At 51.4% G+C, this 18,472-nt stretch overlaps 1 protein-coding gene across 1 annotated transcript in view; it reads left to right on the top strand.

The window, feature by feature from the left end:
- The first annotated feature begins 5,207 nt into the window (after positions 1 to 5,207).
- Positions 5,208 to 18,472, top strand: part of Wnt4 (Wnt family member 4) — a 62,663-nt gene continuing 49,398 nt past the window's right edge. The window contains exon 1 of the mRNA XM_008848555.2: positions 5,208 to 5,330. Coding sequence (XP_008846777.2) covers positions 5,208 to 5,330 — 123 coding nt within the window. The remainder of the gene's footprint in view (positions 5,331 to 18,472) is intronic.

Below are 18,472 nucleotides of genomic sequence, written 5' to 3'. Positions count from 1 at the left end.
ATCCAGGAGGGCTTGCTGGAGGGGGTGGGGCTGGGCTGCATCGCATAGGATGCATAGGAGTTGGGAAGATAAACAAGTGAGCATCCAGTTGTGGCACTGAGTGGTCCCAGAGGAGGATGACAAGCTCTAGCAGTGCTTGGGCAACTCTGTGGAGCTCGGGCAATTCTGAGGAGCTATGACAGGACAGGGTGACTGGAGTCCAGAGAACAGTCAGGGGCAGATGGTGGGATCCACATAGCCTGTGTGCACCCTAGGCTGCAAGCTCATCATGGACAGTGCTAGATTGAGAGCTGGGGTGTCTACAGGCTGCAGCTGCTCCAAACCCATGGGAGCAGGTAAGACTGTGAAGAAGACAGCTTGCAGCCACCAGGGAAAGCAGGGAAGGGAGGTGACGGCTGGGGACAGTCCACTGTGCTCCACACACAGGACAGGGACTACCTACCATACACATCCCTGCTCAGCACAGTATGACTACATGGCAGATGCTCAGCTAGAACTGGAAATGTGACTGTTGGTAGAGTGCTTGCTTAGCATGCTTGAAACCCTGGCTTCCGTCTCTAGCACCGCATAAAGCAGATGAGGTGGGGCACACCTGTAATCCCAGGACTTAGGAGGTAGAGGCAGGAGGATGAGAAGTGAAGTTCAAGGTCATCCTTGGTGAGTTCAAGGCCAACCTAGAGTACAAGAGACCCTGTTTCAATAAGAAAAGAAAAATCAGCCTTTAATCCCAGCACTCTGGAGGCAGAGGCAGTCGAATCTCTGTGAGTTCAAGGCCAGCGTGGTCCATAGCGAGTTCCAGGCCAGTTGGGGCTAAAAAGACCAAAAAGAAAAAAAGAAAAGAAAAATATTTGAGTCTAGCACTGTGCGGTAGTACACAATTGGAATCCAGAATTGAGCTACAAACCGAGACCCTGCCTATAAATTAGACCAAAAATAAATAAATAAATAAATAAATAAATAAATAAATAAATAAATAAATAAATCCTTTACATTTAGAGTGGAAGAAAACACAGAAAAGGCTGGGGAAAATAAGATCCAGGACGAGGGGGGCTGCCAGGAGCTACCACCAAAATTAAGATCAAGCCATTGTATTCTGAGGTTGAAGAGATAACTCAGCAATTAAGAGCATTTTCTACCCTTACAGAGGACCAAAGTTCCTAAACTCAGGTCAGGCAGCTCACAACTGCTGGTAACTCTAAATCCAGGAGATCTGACACCCTCTTCTGGCCTCCATGAATGCACCACCATTCATGTATGTGCATAAGTAGAGAGAGAGAGAGAGAGAGAGAGAGAGAGAGAGAGAGAGAATAAATCTTTGAAAACAACACTGTGTTCTGTTCTTAAAAGTCTTGGGATAACCTTGGCAAAGCTGGAGGATGGAGACTAAAGAATAAGCCATGGAGCCAGCACATGCAGCATCTCCAGACCTTTAGTGACAAAAAGGTGATGAAAACAGGGTGAGGAAGAGAAGGAGTATGGTGGCCTGAGGGCACACAGTCCAGGGAGGTTCAAACCCCACTAGGGTTTCCTGCTCTCCTGTGAGTTGTCATCTGAGTCTCAGTTTCCTCAACTTGCAAGTATTAAGAGCATCAAGTGGGGCTCCGGTCCTCCGTGAACCCTGGCTGAGAGAAGAGTTTGGGCTGGACATCTGCAGTGCAGACCCTTGACCTGCTTTGGAGGCCTTTAGGGGGACATTACCTGGCCCTACCTGGCCTCCATGCTGGAGGGACCCTAAGAGCATCAAGTGGGGCTCCGGTCCTCCGTGAACCCTGGCTGAGAGAAGAGATTTGGGCTGGACATCTGCAGTGCAGACCCTTGACCTGCTTTGGAGGCCTTTGGGGGGACATTACCTGGCCCTACCTGGCCTCCATGCTGGAGGGACCCTGAACCCAGCACCACAACCAACTGAATGAGTAACTATGCACAGCATCCAGCCTGGCGCCTGACTTGTCTCATGTCCCCAGGGTGTCCTTGCCATCTCTGCCTAAGCCCCACCCCTACTACACAGAGCAGCCCTAGGTTTTCACTGGTAAGAGCCAGGTGAGGCTTGCGACAGCATCCAGCCTGGCGCCTGACTTGTCTCATGTCCCCAGGGTGTCCTTGCCATCTCTGCCTAAGCCCCACCCCTACTATATAGAGCAGCCCTAGGTTTTCACTGGTAAGAGCCAGGTGAGGCCTGCGTCCCTGTTCAGCATGGAAGAAGCCAGAGTGGTCAGGGTCCCTATTCCCTATTGGCAATTTGGGTAACCCTTTCAGAGGATGGTGTGATAAGACTAGGAGATAGGAACTGGCTAGGCAGTTAGGGTAGAAAAACTCCAAAGAAATGTAGCTGGTTTCTTGGCTAAAAGTCAAAATGTCCTTGGGCCTGTTAGCAACATACTCTGTTCCAATGGCTAAAAATGTTAAAAGTATTTGGAAGCTTGTATCTAATCCTTAAAACATTTTAGGGTTACCTTTTCAGAGGGGGGAATGTTGGAGGGGAGGGAGTGGACATGGATTTGATCGAAACACCTTATGTGCATGTATGAAATTCTCAATAAAGTTTTTGTAAAAATAAAAAAATTAAAAAAAAAAAAATAAGAGCCAGGCGAGGATCTCACCAGGGCTGAGAAGCCTCTGCTGACTGAGGGATGGAGCCAGGTGGAAGGTGGAGGAAAGCTGAACTGGCCTGGAGGCCAGGACTGCTGTAAAACCAAAGGCCAGAAAGTAGCCAGACAGAGCCAGGTACATGAGTCCTGACAGCCAATCAGAGGTAAGCACTTGATCCAATCAGAGTCAGGTACCTGAGTCCAACAGCCAATCAGAGGCAAGCACTTGGGTCTCAAAAGTCAATTAGAATCAGGCACATAGATCTGTGGACCAATCAGAGCCAGGCAGATGAGCCTCAGGGACCATATACTTCAGGAGTGTGCTTAGTGAGTGTGCCTCGGGTTCACTTGAACAACCTGTTCAAGGTTAGATCCTGCGCCACCTCAGAATCACAGGACTGAAATGGAGGTGACCCACACACTTTCAACCTGTCTCCCAGGTGACACTGATGCAGATGGTCCTGGGCCATTGGAGAGAGAGGACTCTCCTAGAGAGCACTGGCCAAAGCCATCATTAGGACCTGAGGGTCAGCTGGTGTCCAGGTTCCAGGCCCCTGTCCCTTCCTGGGCCTGCATGTGGAAGATAGAAAGGGGGTGCAGCAGAGAAGACAGCAGACCCAGGGGCTGACACGCTCCCAGCTGGGCTGCTGGCCAAGTCCATTTGACAGCTGAGGCCAGGAAGGTTCACAAGGTGAGGATACAGCTGGTATGGGGCAGAGGGGAGCCAGACCTCTCAGGGCACACTACCCCCCTGAATAAGGAAGAGAGGAGGAAGGATGGAAAGACTGAGCGAGAACAGGCCAGCAATAGAGGGTCTTGCAGGGTGCCCGCCAGGGTGGCCCAGCCAGGCTGGCTGCTGTAGGCTGAGTTCCTGCCTGTCCCTGTCCCTGTACCCCACGGTTGCCATGCCGACCCCCAGGCTGTGTTTGTGATGTTGTATTTGATTTCACAAGTTTGGAACTCCAATTACGTCATTTCGCAACACAGGGTTGCTATGACAGCAAGCCCCGTGTCCCCGGGTGGCTCACACCTTGGAAGAAAGGGAGGGGCCCAAACAGCTCCTCCAGCAAAGCTGGACTGCGGACCCCCATGAGGAGTCAGGCCAGAAAGGTGGGGTCCCACCACCCATCAGGGATGGATCAGCATCTATGTCGGAGGGGGGCATTCATCTCCTGACCCCATACCTTACCTCCTGCAAAAGGAGGCTTTCACACCTGACTGACACATACTGACACCAGGCCTCCAGCAACCAGTCTGGCCATCTGCCCCCGCTTGTCAGGGCTCCCCAGTGGCCAATGCTCTGGTATATATGAGACTTCTCACAAGCCACACCCAGAGGCTGTGTGGAGGCAGCAGTGTGGCAGAGAACACTGATTTTGGCGTTGGGCCTGGGTTCAAGTGCTGGCTTCCCACTCACCAAGTGTGTGTGGTCTGAACAAGTGAGCTGCACCCTGAACTTCTATAGATGGGGATGAAAGTGGGTCACCCCACCTTCTAGAGGCTGGGAAGGGTCACAGTCAGTGCACAAGCAGTGCCTGTTACAGCACAGATAGAAGAGACAGGTGCCATGCCTTGTTTCCCTCCCTTCCTCATTGTAACCAACCAACCTTCCTTCCATCTTTCTTTCCTTCCTCTTTCCTATTACCCTGTTGTACCTAAGTTCTTGCTGTGTGGTTTTGGGCAACTGACCTTCCCTCTCGGATCTGCTACACTTAATAACAATTTTTTTTTCTCCCATACTCACTTCCTCATGTCTAATCTCTCCTTGCCTTGGTCCTAAATTAAGTCAGTTGGAAAGGTTGCTGGGCACATTTCAGCACCCCAGGACCACACCAATAGGTCTGGCTCCCTCTTGATTGCTACGTCAACAGCAAGTGCAGAGAAGGCACAAATGTCTGCCTGGCTCCCTAACTCTGAGGGACTTTGAGCTGTGTGCTCAGAGCAGAGTTGCCCGATTAGACACTGTGATGGTTAGTTTTTATTGTCAACTTGACACAGTCTAAGATCCCCTGGGAACCTCATCTGACCAATCATTCAGATCAAGTTGGCCTGTGGGCATATCTTCGAGAGATCATCTTGATTTCCGAGATGTGAAGACCCACCTGAAAGGGGTGGCACTGTTTCATGGGCTGAGCCCTAGACTGTGCAGGGATGAAGAAAGTCAGCTGAGAGGTGATTAGAGAGATGGCTCTGGGGTTAAGAGCACTGGCTGCTCTTGCAGAGGACCTGGGTTTGATTCCCAGCACTCATGTGATAGCTACCAACCATCTGTAACTGCAGACACCCTCTTCTGTTCTCTGTAGGCATTGCACACTCGTGGTGCAATTACATACATGCAGACAAAACACTCATACACATAAAAAATAAACAAATAAGGGGCTGGAGAGATGGCTCAGCAGTTCAGAATACTGTTTGTTCTTTCAGAAGACCCAGGTTCGAATCCCAGCACCCACATGGCCGCTAACAACTGTCCATAACTCCAGTCCCAGGGGATCCGACAGCCTGGTCTTACACAACACAGGTGCACTCACAATTTTTAAAGAGCTCGTGGTAATCACCAGCTCCGCTTCAAAACTTGTGTATTATCATAAAGCAAGGGGAGGGTAGAGGCAGGAGAACATGACTTTGCAGGAACGCGGCCCCAGAAAGGACCCTGGAAGGAGTGGGAAGGCCGATGTGCCCCAGACTGGGGAAAGTGAAGAAGCTCAGGAGGAAGATGCTGGGGGCCCTGAGAGGGTGTGGGTGAGGCTGGTGGTGGCCTGAGAGGGACCATCCACAGCCAGGGAAGCAACTGACGGTGGTGCAGGTGTTTCCAGACAGGAAATCGGGCAGCTGTGGCCTATGGAGTGCAGAAGCAATCATGACCCAGCTCAGCTTTAGAGCTCAGAGCAGGCAGCCCTGGGGTGGCTAGCCCAGGGTGACCATGAGCAGTAAAGGGTGTGAGGTCATTAGAGATGAAGGTTCAGGAAGCAGCTGGATGCTAGACGGGCACCCACAAAGCCCCAAAGTCACCAAGATGATGGTGCAATTGTGGAGGGCAGTGAGAGCTTACTATATCTTCATGGGATGTGGCAGGTGCCAGGGAGATAGTGGGAACAGCATAGAGGATCATGGCAGAGCTAAAGCAAGCCCCTAGAGAAATCAGGAACCTACGAGCAGTAAACAGCCAGGAGAGAGCTCAGTTGGTAAATTTCTGGCCTTGCAAGCATTAGGACCTGAGTTCCAGTCACAGAATTCACGGGGGGGGGGGGACCTAGTATGGTAGTATACACTTGTAATCTCAGAGCAGGGTAGGTGGAGACAGGGAGGTCTCTGGGGCTGGCTGGCCAACCTAGCCTGCTTTGTGAGTTCCAGGCCAGTGAGAGACCCTGCCTCAAAACACCAAAGTGGACGCTATCCCTCAAGGAGACAGAAGGATGGTGTCTGGAGCAGGAAGGTCAGGTAAGGGAGAAGGAGAGAGCAGAGTCTGGGGACAGGCTTCATTAGCCCATAAATTCCCCTACTTGGCCTTGGTCACACAGCCTGCATGAATGTGGCCCCTCCCTAGGCCTCAGTTTCCCTATCTGTAAGAGGGTGAGCTGGTATGGTGACTGTGACCATGAAGATTTGGAGACTGTGCACAAAGGCTCTCAGGCTATGGGGTGCCCTCCTCAGTCCTGACCTCCTGAGTCACCTCAAAAACCCAAAACTTCCCAAATTCTCTAAACCCTGCTTTGGGTTCTGGGGGTGGGCAAGGCTGAGTCAAAGGAAAGTCAGGGATGGGAGGGAAGCCATGATGGATAAGTGACGCTGGGGAAGGACTAGCTACTGCCCCCAGGCCCAACACCCAGGTGCTGTCTTTACTCAGAGGCTGTTCATATCCACCCTGGGTACCCTGAGCCCACCTGTGCTGATCTCTGCTGGGAACCCTAACACCCACTGCTCTTCCTCCCTTCCCACCTCCCTGCCTTACCATCTCCAGTCCACTGACCACCTGCTTTGGGAGCCATCTTCCCTGGGCTTGCTTGTCCCCAACCCTCTCCTGCTCTCCAGCCTGCCATGACCCCCCATTACCTATAGAACCAACTGAATCCTGACATAGCCTATAATGTCCTTCATGACCCAGCCTCACTGTCCTCCTCAACATCACCTCCACAAGGCCCCAGCTTCAATCTCACAGTGCTCAACCCCAAACCCTCAATCATACCACTCCCCGACCCCAACCCATCCTATCAGGAGTGTCTTTTCCTCCTGTCAATCAAATGATACCAACGCCAGTCAGAACCCTGCTGTCCCATGTTCTCTGGGTTCACCATGCCCTTGATTTCAATTAATAGTGATAATACATGTCCCATTCCATAGTAAATCCAGTACCCATCCAGGTCTGCCCCCACCGTGTGTGTGTGTGTGTGTGTGTGTGTGTGTGTGTGTACATGTGTACATGGAGGACAGAGGACAACCTCAGGTGTTGTTCCTCAGGTGGAGTCCACCCTGGAGTTTAAGTGACAGGGTCTCTCACTGGCCTGGAACTCACCAAGCAAGCTAGACTGAGCTGGCCAGCGAGCTCTAGAAATCTCCATCTCCATCCATTCTGTGCTGGGATTACAAGTGTGGAATTACTACCACACTAGGCACTTTGTCCACGGATTCTGGGACTCGAACTCATGTCTTCATGCTTACAAAGCCAGCACTTTACCTAAGTTATCTCCCTAATCCCCAGCCCCCAAGCCCAGTGTTTCTGAAGCCTCCTGAGAAGGCCAAGGTCCTACCTCTTTTGAAGCCAGTTCCTCCAGTGATACCTGCCATCTGCCAGTCCTACCTGTTCTCTGACTCCTCACTGCCTAGTGTCCCTCAGACTCAAGGGCGTGTGTCCACAGCCTTCTCGGAGTAGAGAAGCCATTTCAGGCTGTAACCCTGCATGTCACTTACCATCCGGAACATCCCTGACATGCCCCTCACGAGGATCCCGTTCACATCCTCTGCTTGGTCCCCAAGTCTCACTCTCCAGCTGTCACAACTCTGTTGTTCCTCCACACACAGAGCTGTGGCCTGGCCTTCACTTCATGACCTTCTCACTCGGGACACCCCAGGTTTGAGGCAGTATCTGCCTCCTGTAACCAAAGGGCCTCTTGAGGGGTTTTCCCCATGGCAGAGGCAGCCTATCACAGGCCCCTGCAGGCAGACAGCAGCTGCCTCTGTCATGGGGGGGGCAGAGGGGCAGTGTATGTATTGCCTGCATGTATGTAGGTGCACCCGTGTCATGCAGTGTCCATGGAGATCAGAAGAGAGTGCCAGATCCCCTGGAACTGGAGTTATGGATGATTATTAGCTGCCATGTGGGTGCTGGGAATTGAACCTGGGTCCTCTGCAAGAGCAGCCAGTGCTCCTAACCACTGAGCCATCTCTCCAGGCCCAGCTGCCTCTGCCTTTACTAAAGCAGCCACAGGACTTTTCAGAGGCATTTCCCTTCACAGTGTGGCACCTTAGAGTCAGAGGTGGGACCATCAGTCACCACTTAACAGATAAAAGTCCACTGGTGACCCCAAGGTCAGGATCCCACAGAAGACAGCTTAGCCATTCAGGGCACACCCCGGGCAGAGCCAGACCTCTGAGCCAAGGCTGGGACTTCTTAGTTCTCACCACATCTGCTTGTCCATGCCCAGCACTGACAGCCAGGAAGGAGAGCAGATGCCAGGCCTGGTACCCAGAACTCAGCATGTTCACCGAGTCAGACAATCATGTTGGCACCTCTGTTGTTACCATTTCACAGAGGAGCAAACTGGCACCCGAGAAGGAAGCCCAGTCCGTGCCTAGGCTCAGCATTGCAACTGCAGCCAGAGCCAAATGTTTTTTCTTTTGAATTTTTTTCTTTTGAGGCAGGATGACAGTATGTTGCCCAGGCTGACCTTGAACTCCTGGTTTCAAGGAATCCTCCTACCTCAGCCACAAAGTTAGCTAGGCCTGCAGACTCATACTATAGTGCCTAGCTAAGACTGATTCTTCAAGGATTAAGCCACGGGCTCTGTAGCGGGCTCTTATTCTAAGAGCGAAGGCAGGTGTTCCCGCACCCTCTGCTTGGACCTTTGACATGATTTTTTGTTTAATCATCACAATAATCATAGAAGCAGGTAGGATCCTTCCTGTTTACACTCAAGGACAGGAAACTGAGAGGTGAGGTGGAGGGGCTTCAGCTGGTTATGCACAGCCTTAAAGAGCCCATGCTCTTCTGCTCCTCCACCCCCAGGGTCTCAGCCCGGTTTGTGTGAGGGAAGGACAGGCATGCCCCCAGCCTCCCTCCCTCTGAGTCCCCAGCATGACTCTGTGGCTACGCTCTATACACTGGGGACCCACCCTTGAGGCTGCCATTCTGCCCATGGTGCCCACTCAGGGGCAGGCCCTCCCACTGCCACTCCCAGGACTCCAGAGTCTCTCTGGGCAGTACCCCTACACAGGGACCAGCTGCTTCTCAAGCTGACCACTGGGTAGCCCCCAGGGACAGAGCCAGCTGATCTCAGGGCATTGGACTAGGACAGGGTTTCCTCAGTCACACACCTGCACTCTTCTCCATCAGGCCTGGCTCCCAGCTTCCTCCAGCCTCAACTTCAGAGCTCAGCCCAGTACCTGGCTGGAAGAGGGTGCCCCTGGAGCTCTGACTGGGCCTTCCTATGCTCAAGGGATATTTTCTGGGGGATGCAGAGCCCATGAGGTAGAGGGCAGGTGGAAACTAGAGCCAACCCCTTTGGTAGGAGGAAGAGGGCCTGTCACAGCATCCCAGCTCATGATGACCCCCTTGACTGGGACACAGGACAATCCAAACCCAATACTCAGTCTCTGCAGTGGGCCACAGGTACTGTCCCAACCCTCCACATTGAGGCTTCTCCTGGTGGTCTATGCTTCTTCCTCTAGATGGGGGAGGGTACTGCACCCTCACAGAGGGACAGCAAGAGGCAGGAAGCTCTTCAGGGTGGACTGTGGTTAGTCCAGCCTCTGGGCGCTCTCACAGGTTACCCCACAACTGAGGAAAGGCCACCCTAGCAGGCAGAAGGTGGCCTTGGCAGACTGAAGGTATGACACAGTTTCATGGCAGCTCATGGCTGGGGGCAACAAGGGCAGAGAAGTGGGAGCTGATTTGGACTTATGTGGTGTCCTAGTCTGCTCTCTATTGCTGTGATAAAACATTGATCAAACCAACTGAGGGAGGAAAAGGTTTATTGCATCTTATACTTCCAAGTGACAGTCCATCATTAAGTGAAGAGAGATGGGAACCTGAGGCAGGAGCTGAAACACAAACCACAGACCAACACTGCTTACTGGCTTGTTCCTCTGGCCTGTGCTCAGCGTGCAGGTGACGCCTGCCCAGGGTGACGTCACCCACAGTGGGCTGGGCCCTCCCACATCATTCAACAATCAAGAAATGCCTCACAGACACGCCCACAGGCCAGTCCAATAGAGGAAATTCCCCAGCCGAGGGTCCCTCTTCCCAGGGGTGTCAACTTGACAGCTGAAGCCAACCTTGACAACTAGGAAGAAAGTTAAACCAAGGACTAGTCACTCACTAAAGTACCTCAGCCCCTGGGCTCCCTCTGGGGCCCAGGATCCAGCCCCAGCTACTTCCACAAAGTGGGATCTCCAGAGCAATGCTGTGCTTCAGCCCAGACTGCTCTTCAGGAAAGTACCCAATGCTAGAATTCAAGTCCTTCATCAGGGCCCATTCTTGGGCCATCCCAATACACCAGTGCTAGGCTGCAAGAACCCCCAGGCCCTGGTGCCCCCTGGCCAGGCTACAAATGGGGGAAGAGGGAGCACTCAGCAGAGACAAAAAGACAAGGGCGTTGATTTTAGACTTATTTCATAGAGTTAAGAGTGAGAACGGCAAAAAATGATCCTCACACTTTAGTTAGAAAAACACACACACACACACACTTTGTTTATTCTTGGCAGTACACACACACACACACACACACACACACACACACACACACACTTTGTTTATTCTTGGCACTGCTGGAGTCAAACCCAGGGCTTTATCCATCCTAGGCAACAACTCTACTGCTGAGCTACATTATCAAGCCCTTTTTGTTCTCTTTTCTTTTGCTTTTTCCTTTCCTGTTTCTCTCTGCAGCCCAAGCTGGCCTCAGACTCAAGATCCTCCTGCCTCAGCCTCTTAAGTGCTGGGATTGCAGGCCTGCACCACCACACCCAGATCCTCTTTTTTCTTCTTTTTAACTCAAGTCAAGGCTCCCTGCCTAGGGACCACAGATTCGGTATATGGTATGGAGGTGTGCTGGTTATCACTGCCCCAAATCCTCCTCTCTCTCTCTCTCCCTCTCTCTCACACACACATTTTTATTTGGGGGAGGGGTTGCCCGAGGAGGCTAGATGGTGTCAGATCCCCTGGAGCTGGAGTTTCAGGTGGTTATGAACCGCCTCACATGAGTGCTGGGTACTGAACTTGGGTGCCTTGCAAGAGCAGGAAGCACTTTCAACTGCTGAGCCATCTCTCTAGCCCCCTCACCATCTCCTGGTCAGGTCTGTCTGCCAACCAGGAAATGCACCACCACAACCACACAACTGACTGATTCAGAGTAGGAAGGCTGTGGGTACAGAAGGACCGAGGTTTGGATGGGCTCTGAGAGAGAGGCTGTGGGACATACTGAGCCAAGTGAATGACCAGGGAGCAAGCTGGATTCAAACCCCCACTCCATCTACAAGCCCAGAAACTATGTCTCCTGCTTCCTGAGTTTCACCTGAGTTTTCATGGTTTCTGGACTGTGGTGATAACACCACTGGCCCCAAGGACAGCAGGAACAATGAGAAACATGTGACGTCGATGGCCATGGTGGCGCATGCCGGTAGTCCCAGCACCTGGGAGGCTGGAGCAGGATAATCCTGACTTTGAGCCCAACCTGGGCTATGTGGTAAGACTCTGTCTCAAAATAAGTCAACAACCACAAAAAAAAATTTTTTTTGGTCTTTTTAGACAGGGTCTCTCTGTAGCCCCAGCTGGTCTGGAACTCACTCTGTAGATCAGGCTGGCCTCTGCCTGCCTCTGCCTCCTGAGTGCTGGGAATAAAGGTGTGTGCCACCCATGCTTGACAATTCAACAAAATAATTTTAATTAAAAATAAAAATCATGGAACTGAAGAGATATCAAGCAATTAAGAGCACTGGCTACTCTTGCAGAGGACCAGGGTTCAGTTCCCACCACACATATGGTAGATAACAACAGTCCATAACTTCAGTTCCAAGGGATCTGACGCCCTCTTCTGGCCTTCACAGGCATTGCACATGAGGTGTACTTAACACACATGCAGGTAAAACACTCATACACATAAAAATTAATTTTTAAAAAATCAATGCAAAGGCACTGAGCACAGTTCATTGCACATAGTAGGCCCACAGAAAACAGCCCCTTCTGCTCCTCAATCCATCAAGCCAGGCTAGAGGAAGCTTTTCTCTTGCCTATTACCCAGAATACCCCAGGCAGTATCCTTGAAGCTAGAGCAGGCTCTCTGGGTGGGTGGGTGGATGGGTGCCACAAGTGGGTGGGGGTCTGGTCTGGGTGGGTCAGTGTTTCCCATAGTCAGGATCTGAGCAGGGAGTTTCCAGATCCTTGGCCTCTTTCTCAAGGGACTGAAATAAAGGCTCATACATACTGCAAAGCAGCAAGGAAACTTTATTCAGAGGAAAGCAGTAGAACGAGTCGGATACACTGTCAAAACTAACAGTGGTCACATGGAGTGAGGATGCTCAAAGGCCCCCAATAATTGTTTGGTGCTTCTGTTTATGGATCTCAGGAGGAGGAGTTTGGTTGTTGGGGCAGAAGTAGAGAGGGTAGATCGCTGTTTCGATTAACAGATTAAGTCATATAATTTTTTCTATTGTGTGTATCTCTTGTCACAACGCATCTGGTTTTAACCATATGTGTGTCCACTTATACACAGGCATAAGATGGTAAACAGAGGATTCTCCCTAGAAAAGATTCACTTTGAGGATGCAGTTTGCCATACTGCACATGTACCCAAAACCAGTTCAGGTCAAGTCAGCCCACTACCTTCAGTACTTGGACACAGCAGGATGATGATCTAAGTTTGATGGTTGTTAAGAGAGGAGAAACTTATTCCACTGTTCAGAGAGGGGTGCTGTGTGCAACTCGATACGAGTGGGGGCCCTGGGTTACTAACATGTTGCTAGGAAAACTGTTTAAAGAGGGGATGTGTATACAGTACCTACAGGCCAGGCTTCCAGATTGCCAAATGCATTATAAGAAGAGGGGTGTGTGCATAATCCAAACCAAGGGGAGTCCCAGGTTGCTAAACTATTCCCTACACTTGCCTGACTCATGGGAACAACTCTCAGGTAGAAAGAGACATGAGGTGCCCCAAGTCAGAGCAATGAGCAAAGCTCACAGCCTCCCTGATAACAGTGCTGTCAAATGAGACCCATGTGTCTGCAGCATGATAGCCAGGACACCAGCTTGCTAATGAAGACACAAGTCTGAACCTTTGTACTAGGAGTCCAGCAGGGTGCTGGGCTTCCCACTACAGCCCTGGGAGATTATGACTCTAGGAACCCCTGTCCTTCCCAGCCTCAGCCTCCCCTTCGCAGACCCTCCCATCTCTAGCTCACCCCATCACCACTTGCCACCAGTGGTACATTGCTGCTAGGTGCCAGGGTCAGTGGTGGCCATGAGTCAGAGCTGGACTCTATGGCTGACCTCCCTGGACTGCATTTAAGTATGGCACTTACTAGCTGTGTGGTCTTAGATAAGTTACTCAACCTCTCTGTGCCTGTCTCCTTGCAGCATCACGGTCCTAAGATTACTGTGGGGATCAGGAACCCAGAACAGTGCATATGAAACACTCCTTAAATTTGCCTGGTTTTAAAAGTTGAGTCAACATTTAAATACCAGGAGAAATTATAGGGAAAAAATGCTAGTTTCTGGATTTTCTTAAAAAACATCAAAAGATTCAGGATGACACATGCTTGCAAGTTACCAACAGTCATTTTAGCCCACTGGTTCTCAGGCTGGACTTTACCTCAAGAGTCCAGTTAGCATCACCTAGACAGCTATTAAAACTTTTGCTGACCAATGAGGTCAGCATCCTTAAGGTGGGGCCAGGTATCCTGGCTGGAAAAGAGGCTGAGAGATCCAGTGAGGAACCAGCTGAGCCTCACCTCACTGCACTGCACTCTGTGTGTGTGTGTGTGTGTATGTGTGTGTGTGTGTGTGTGTGTGTGTTATGCATGTGAAGGTGTGTATAGAGGCCAAGAGCTGACATCAGGGGATGTCTCCCTCAATCATTTCTTGACCTTATTTGTTGAGACAGGGTCTCTCTCACTGAACTGGCTGGCCAGCAAGCTCTCCCTCCCCCACCAGAACCTTCCTGTCTCCACTCCCCGAACCAGTACTGGGATTACAGGTACAAGCCTTGCCCAGCTTTTATATGGGTGCTGGGGATCCAAGCTCAGATACTCAAGGATTCAAGTATCTGAATCATTTCCCAGCCTCTATTTTGTTTGTGAGACAGGATTTCACTGGGACCTGGGGCTAATTGATTGGACTAGTCTAGCTGGTCATTGAGCCCCAGGGATCTACCTGCCTCCACCTCTCCGGTGCTGGAATTACAAGCACCACCATGCTTGGTTTTTATGTATGTGCTGGGGATCGAACTCAGTTCCTCATGCTTGAGAAACAAGCACTTTATCAATAACCATTGTTGTAGCCCCTGTGCTGGCCCTCTTTAAATTAGAGAGCAGTTACCAGATCTTTGTCCTTTTAAGAAGTGAGAAGCAGAAGCCACATCCAGAAAGATCCATGACATCCTGCTCCCATCTAACATCCTGAGCTCCTTCATGCAGCAGGATGTGGCTCTGGTCTCCACCCCTTCCTTGACCAAGCCTCATCCACCTGCCACCTCGGGACCCCCAAGTCCCAAGCCCCGACCTATCCAGCCTTTTCTCTTCCCCATTCTCCCTCCCCTGCCCAGCAGATCTTTGTACACCCTCCAGGGCCTCCTCCAGAGCCACCTCCTCCAGAAAGCCCTCCTCCACCTGCCAGATCAAACTGGAGTCAGCCTCCTCCCTGTCTCTGCAGCACCCGGTGCCTCTCCCCTGCTCGGCACCAGGACCCCACTCATGTTCTTGAAGGGTCTGCTCTCCACAAGACAGGAACCTCTCAAAAGTGGGGTCGACTGGATCCTCCCAAGACCTACTTTGGGACTCAGCTATGGGCAGGATATCTGTGAGAACAGGCTGGATTTTCACAGGGTCCCAGGCCAATATCTAAGGAAACCTCACCGGAAGCTTCCTTGAGTCACTCTCCAGACCAAGCTAAGCTGCTGCCTGAAAGGTCTGTGCAGAGAAGCCAGGGTCAAGCCAGCCAGGCATTCCCCTGGCCTCTTGTTGGCTTCGGTAGGCCATTTCTCTGTCCCTAAGCCAATCACAGAGCCAAGGGAAACCCAGTGTTCTGATTGGCAGATGGAGCCATAGGCCTCCAGGAGGGGACTAGCTCCTACTCGCACCCTCCACTATCAGGGCAGGGTTTGGGGGAGGGGGGGGCTGGCAGATAAGAACAGATAATTACCCTGGTCCTCCAAGACACATCTCTGCCCAGAATATACTCCCTGAGGTAGAGCTTTTCCCTGTAAACATCTGGCTGGATGGGATGGGATGGGAAACTGCCTGGTGAGGCTTTTTGATTCATGTGAATTCAAGAATGGCTTGAAACTGTTTCATGTTTTAGTCAACATTTTAGTGTGTGTTTGTGGTGTGTGTGTGTGTCTTTCGGGGGTGTGTGTGTCTATGTGTGTATATCTGGGGGAGTTGTCTGTGTCAGTGTCTGTGTATGTGTCTGTGTATATGTGTACATGTCTCTGTGTCTATAAGGGGGGTGTGTATTGGTGCATGTCTGTGTGTGTCTATCGGGGGTGTGTATCAGTGTGTGTGTATGTGTCTGTGTATATGTGTATATATCTCTGTGTCTATAAGGGGGGTGTGTATCGGTGTGCGTGTCTATGTGTATCTATCTGGAGGTGTTGTCTGTGTCAGTGTCTGTGTATATGTCTGTGTGTATCTGTATATGTCTCGTGTCTATGGGGGGGTGTCGGTGTGCGTCTGTGTCTATGGGGGGGAGGTGTCTATGGTCTGTATCAGTGTGTATGTGTCTATGTCTATGTGGGTGTGACTGTGTCAGTGTATATGTGGTGGGGGTTGTATTCAGCTTACAGACAGAGCCTGAAGTCCTGTGATAGGTGGGGGCCCCCTTACAATCCCTCCAGTTGGGCCTTCCCACGAATGAGCTTGATGGCACATAGCCAGAGCCTCATGGGAAATAGCCAGCTTACATTTGACAAGGCTTCTCTGTGAATGACAAGCCAAGCCCCTCGTCTCAGCCCCCCGGCAGGTGTTTCACTACATTCTTGGGACACAGGCAGCAGGAGTGATCTTTGCTAATTTCAGCGAAAGGAAGGCTCCTGGGGGCTCTCCGGACCCACAGAGGAGGGAGCACCAGGCCTGGGAGCCAAGGACACCAGACGTGAGAAGCAGCAGGCTCATGCTGTTCCTGACTGGAAGACAGAGCGTGGATCCTACCTGGGGGATGACGGTGGAATCCAGTGAAGGAACCCACATCTAGCCCACCTTGAGCTGAGAGACCCCTGGGATGGTTCCAGGAAATGAGAGGCCTGACTGCCAGGGTGGGTGCTGGGGTGGAGGCCGAGACATTCCTTGCTGGGACACTCAGGTGGCTCCCACGGGGCACACCGTCCTCCAGCTGAAGCTTCCCCACCCTGAGTGTGGGCTCAGTTATTTTGCTATGAGAGTTGCCACCGTGTTGTTGTTTTTTTTCTTTCTTTCTTTTTGGTTATTCTGGAAGCATTCACTTAGATTTTTCCCTGCTCTGGTTTTCTTTATGTTTCCATAATCTCGAGGCTCCTGGGTGGTCTGGTTTCCGACAGGCAGCAGCGTCAGCTGGTTCTCACAGTCCGTGTGCTCATGGAGGAAATGTGACCTGAGCCGATGTCACCCCACCCACAGAAAGGAAGTGACAGCTAACCCACTGTGCAGAAATGTATAGGCTGTACCTGTCATGATGATTTTGGTCACAGGGAAGAGAAAAGCCCATTCAGACAGTTTTAAACAATAAAGATGATTTATTGGTTTGCATTATTGAAAAGTCCTTCAGGAAAGGCTTGATCCAGCAGCTTAACAGTACCAGCAGGGGCCTCATTGCTTTCTCTCATTTGCCATTATCAAGACTGGCTGTCCTTACGGTAAAGACGTCTGCCAGGAATTCTTAAGACAAAGTTAGTAATCTTGAAGTAGCATCTTTGCCCGAAATTCCCAGCAAAGGTCCTGGAGTTCCAGCTTAGGGTGACTCAGAGTTCCTCTATCATGTGCCAGGCCCTGGGTTCAACCCCATGGATCATGTGCTCAACCCTAAACCAATCACCAACCCAAGAGCCGAAGTTACTGACTCCCTCCTGCCTATTCTTTTGGTATCACACATGGAGTTGTCCCTGGGTCCCCAGATACAAACCAGATCTACCCAGGAGGTGAGGAGGAGGGGACAGACAACAGGCATGCCACTTACACGGGCCCACTGCACAGGGGGCCACAGACATGAGCATTACCCACTTCTGTCATGTTCTGTACCAAAGATGGCACATGCCTGAGTCACGTGATTTTGTAAACCCAAGCAGGATCTCAGGAGGTAGCCTGTTAATCTATTTAATAGATAAGGACACAGATTAGGAAAAGAAATGACTTATGGCCTCGGACGCAGGACTTGAACCCAGGCCCGTGCTACCCTAAGTTCTTGTATCCCATGCTTTTCTCATTGCTGTAACAAAACACCTGACTTGTGAACGCTGGTGAACGCTTGTGAACACTTGTGCTCAGCTTGCTTTCTCTTTTTAATTGAGTCCGGGATCCCAGCCCATGGTGGGTCTTCCCACCTCAGTTAACCCAATCTAGAAACTTCCTCCAGACATGCACAGAGGCTTGTCATACAGGTGATTGTAGATCCTGTCCAGTTGACAATATTAACCACAACATCTATTCTGACATTCCCCCTAGTGCCTCTATGTCCTGCACAAGGCCCTGCTTGGATGTGGGTAGGAAGGAGCACTTTTAATGTCTGTCATCCTGCTGGGCTCCAAAACTCCATTGATCATTGGGAACCATGCTATTTTCTATGGGTCTGGGGTCTAGGAGGTCCCAGTTGCAGTGCTGGCCCTCTGGGAAGTCCCATGTGTTGTGTGCACCACTTCACTGAGTCCTGACAAGCTCTGGGGAGACAGATGCCAGATCTCTTATCTCTGTGGGATCCCCGAGGGATCAGAGACAAAGCGAGGCTGAGTAACTCCAGGTCACTCAGCTGGTTGGGCAGCTCCACCCAGCCTCACCCTTTTGGAACCAAAGAGGCATCCTTGAAGGCTTGATTACCCAGGAGGCCGCTGTACCCAGCCCAGGGGTATCTGGGCCCCATGCCCAGAGAAGGGAGGTACACAGTGGGGTGCAGTGGGCAGGGAGGGCTCCCTGGAGAAGAGCTGAGATGTGGAGAATAGAGACTCAGATTGAAGGTACCCAGGCTGGTGCAGTGTCAACCATTTGTCTCTAGGATGTGCCACACCCAGGAATTCTTGGCTCAGAGGCCCAGCAGGGCAACTTGTATGGCTCTCTGGAGTCTCTCCAAGACTAGGTTGGCAGCATGTGGCCTTCCCCAGGGAATCTTAGCCTGGCAGTCATCCTGTGAGTGGACTCTGCAGATGCCCCAGAACCAAGGAGTTCAGGAGGGTGCCACCATCTAGAGGCCAAGGAGTCAGGACCCCACCTACAGGCCTCACTCCAGAGGCTCTGCTTGTCTCAAACACACACACACACACACATCACACACACACACA

This window comes from Nannospalax galili, unplaced genomic scaffold, assembly GCF_000622305.1.
Source record: "Nannospalax galili isolate Female #2095 unplaced genomic scaffold, S.galili_v1.0 scaffold184, whole genome shotgun sequence".
In the NCBI taxonomy this organism is placed as follows: domain Eukaryota; kingdom Metazoa; phylum Chordata; class Mammalia; order Rodentia; family Spalacidae; genus Nannospalax; species Nannospalax galili.
This window is presented reverse-complemented; position numbering and strand designations above follow the sequence as displayed.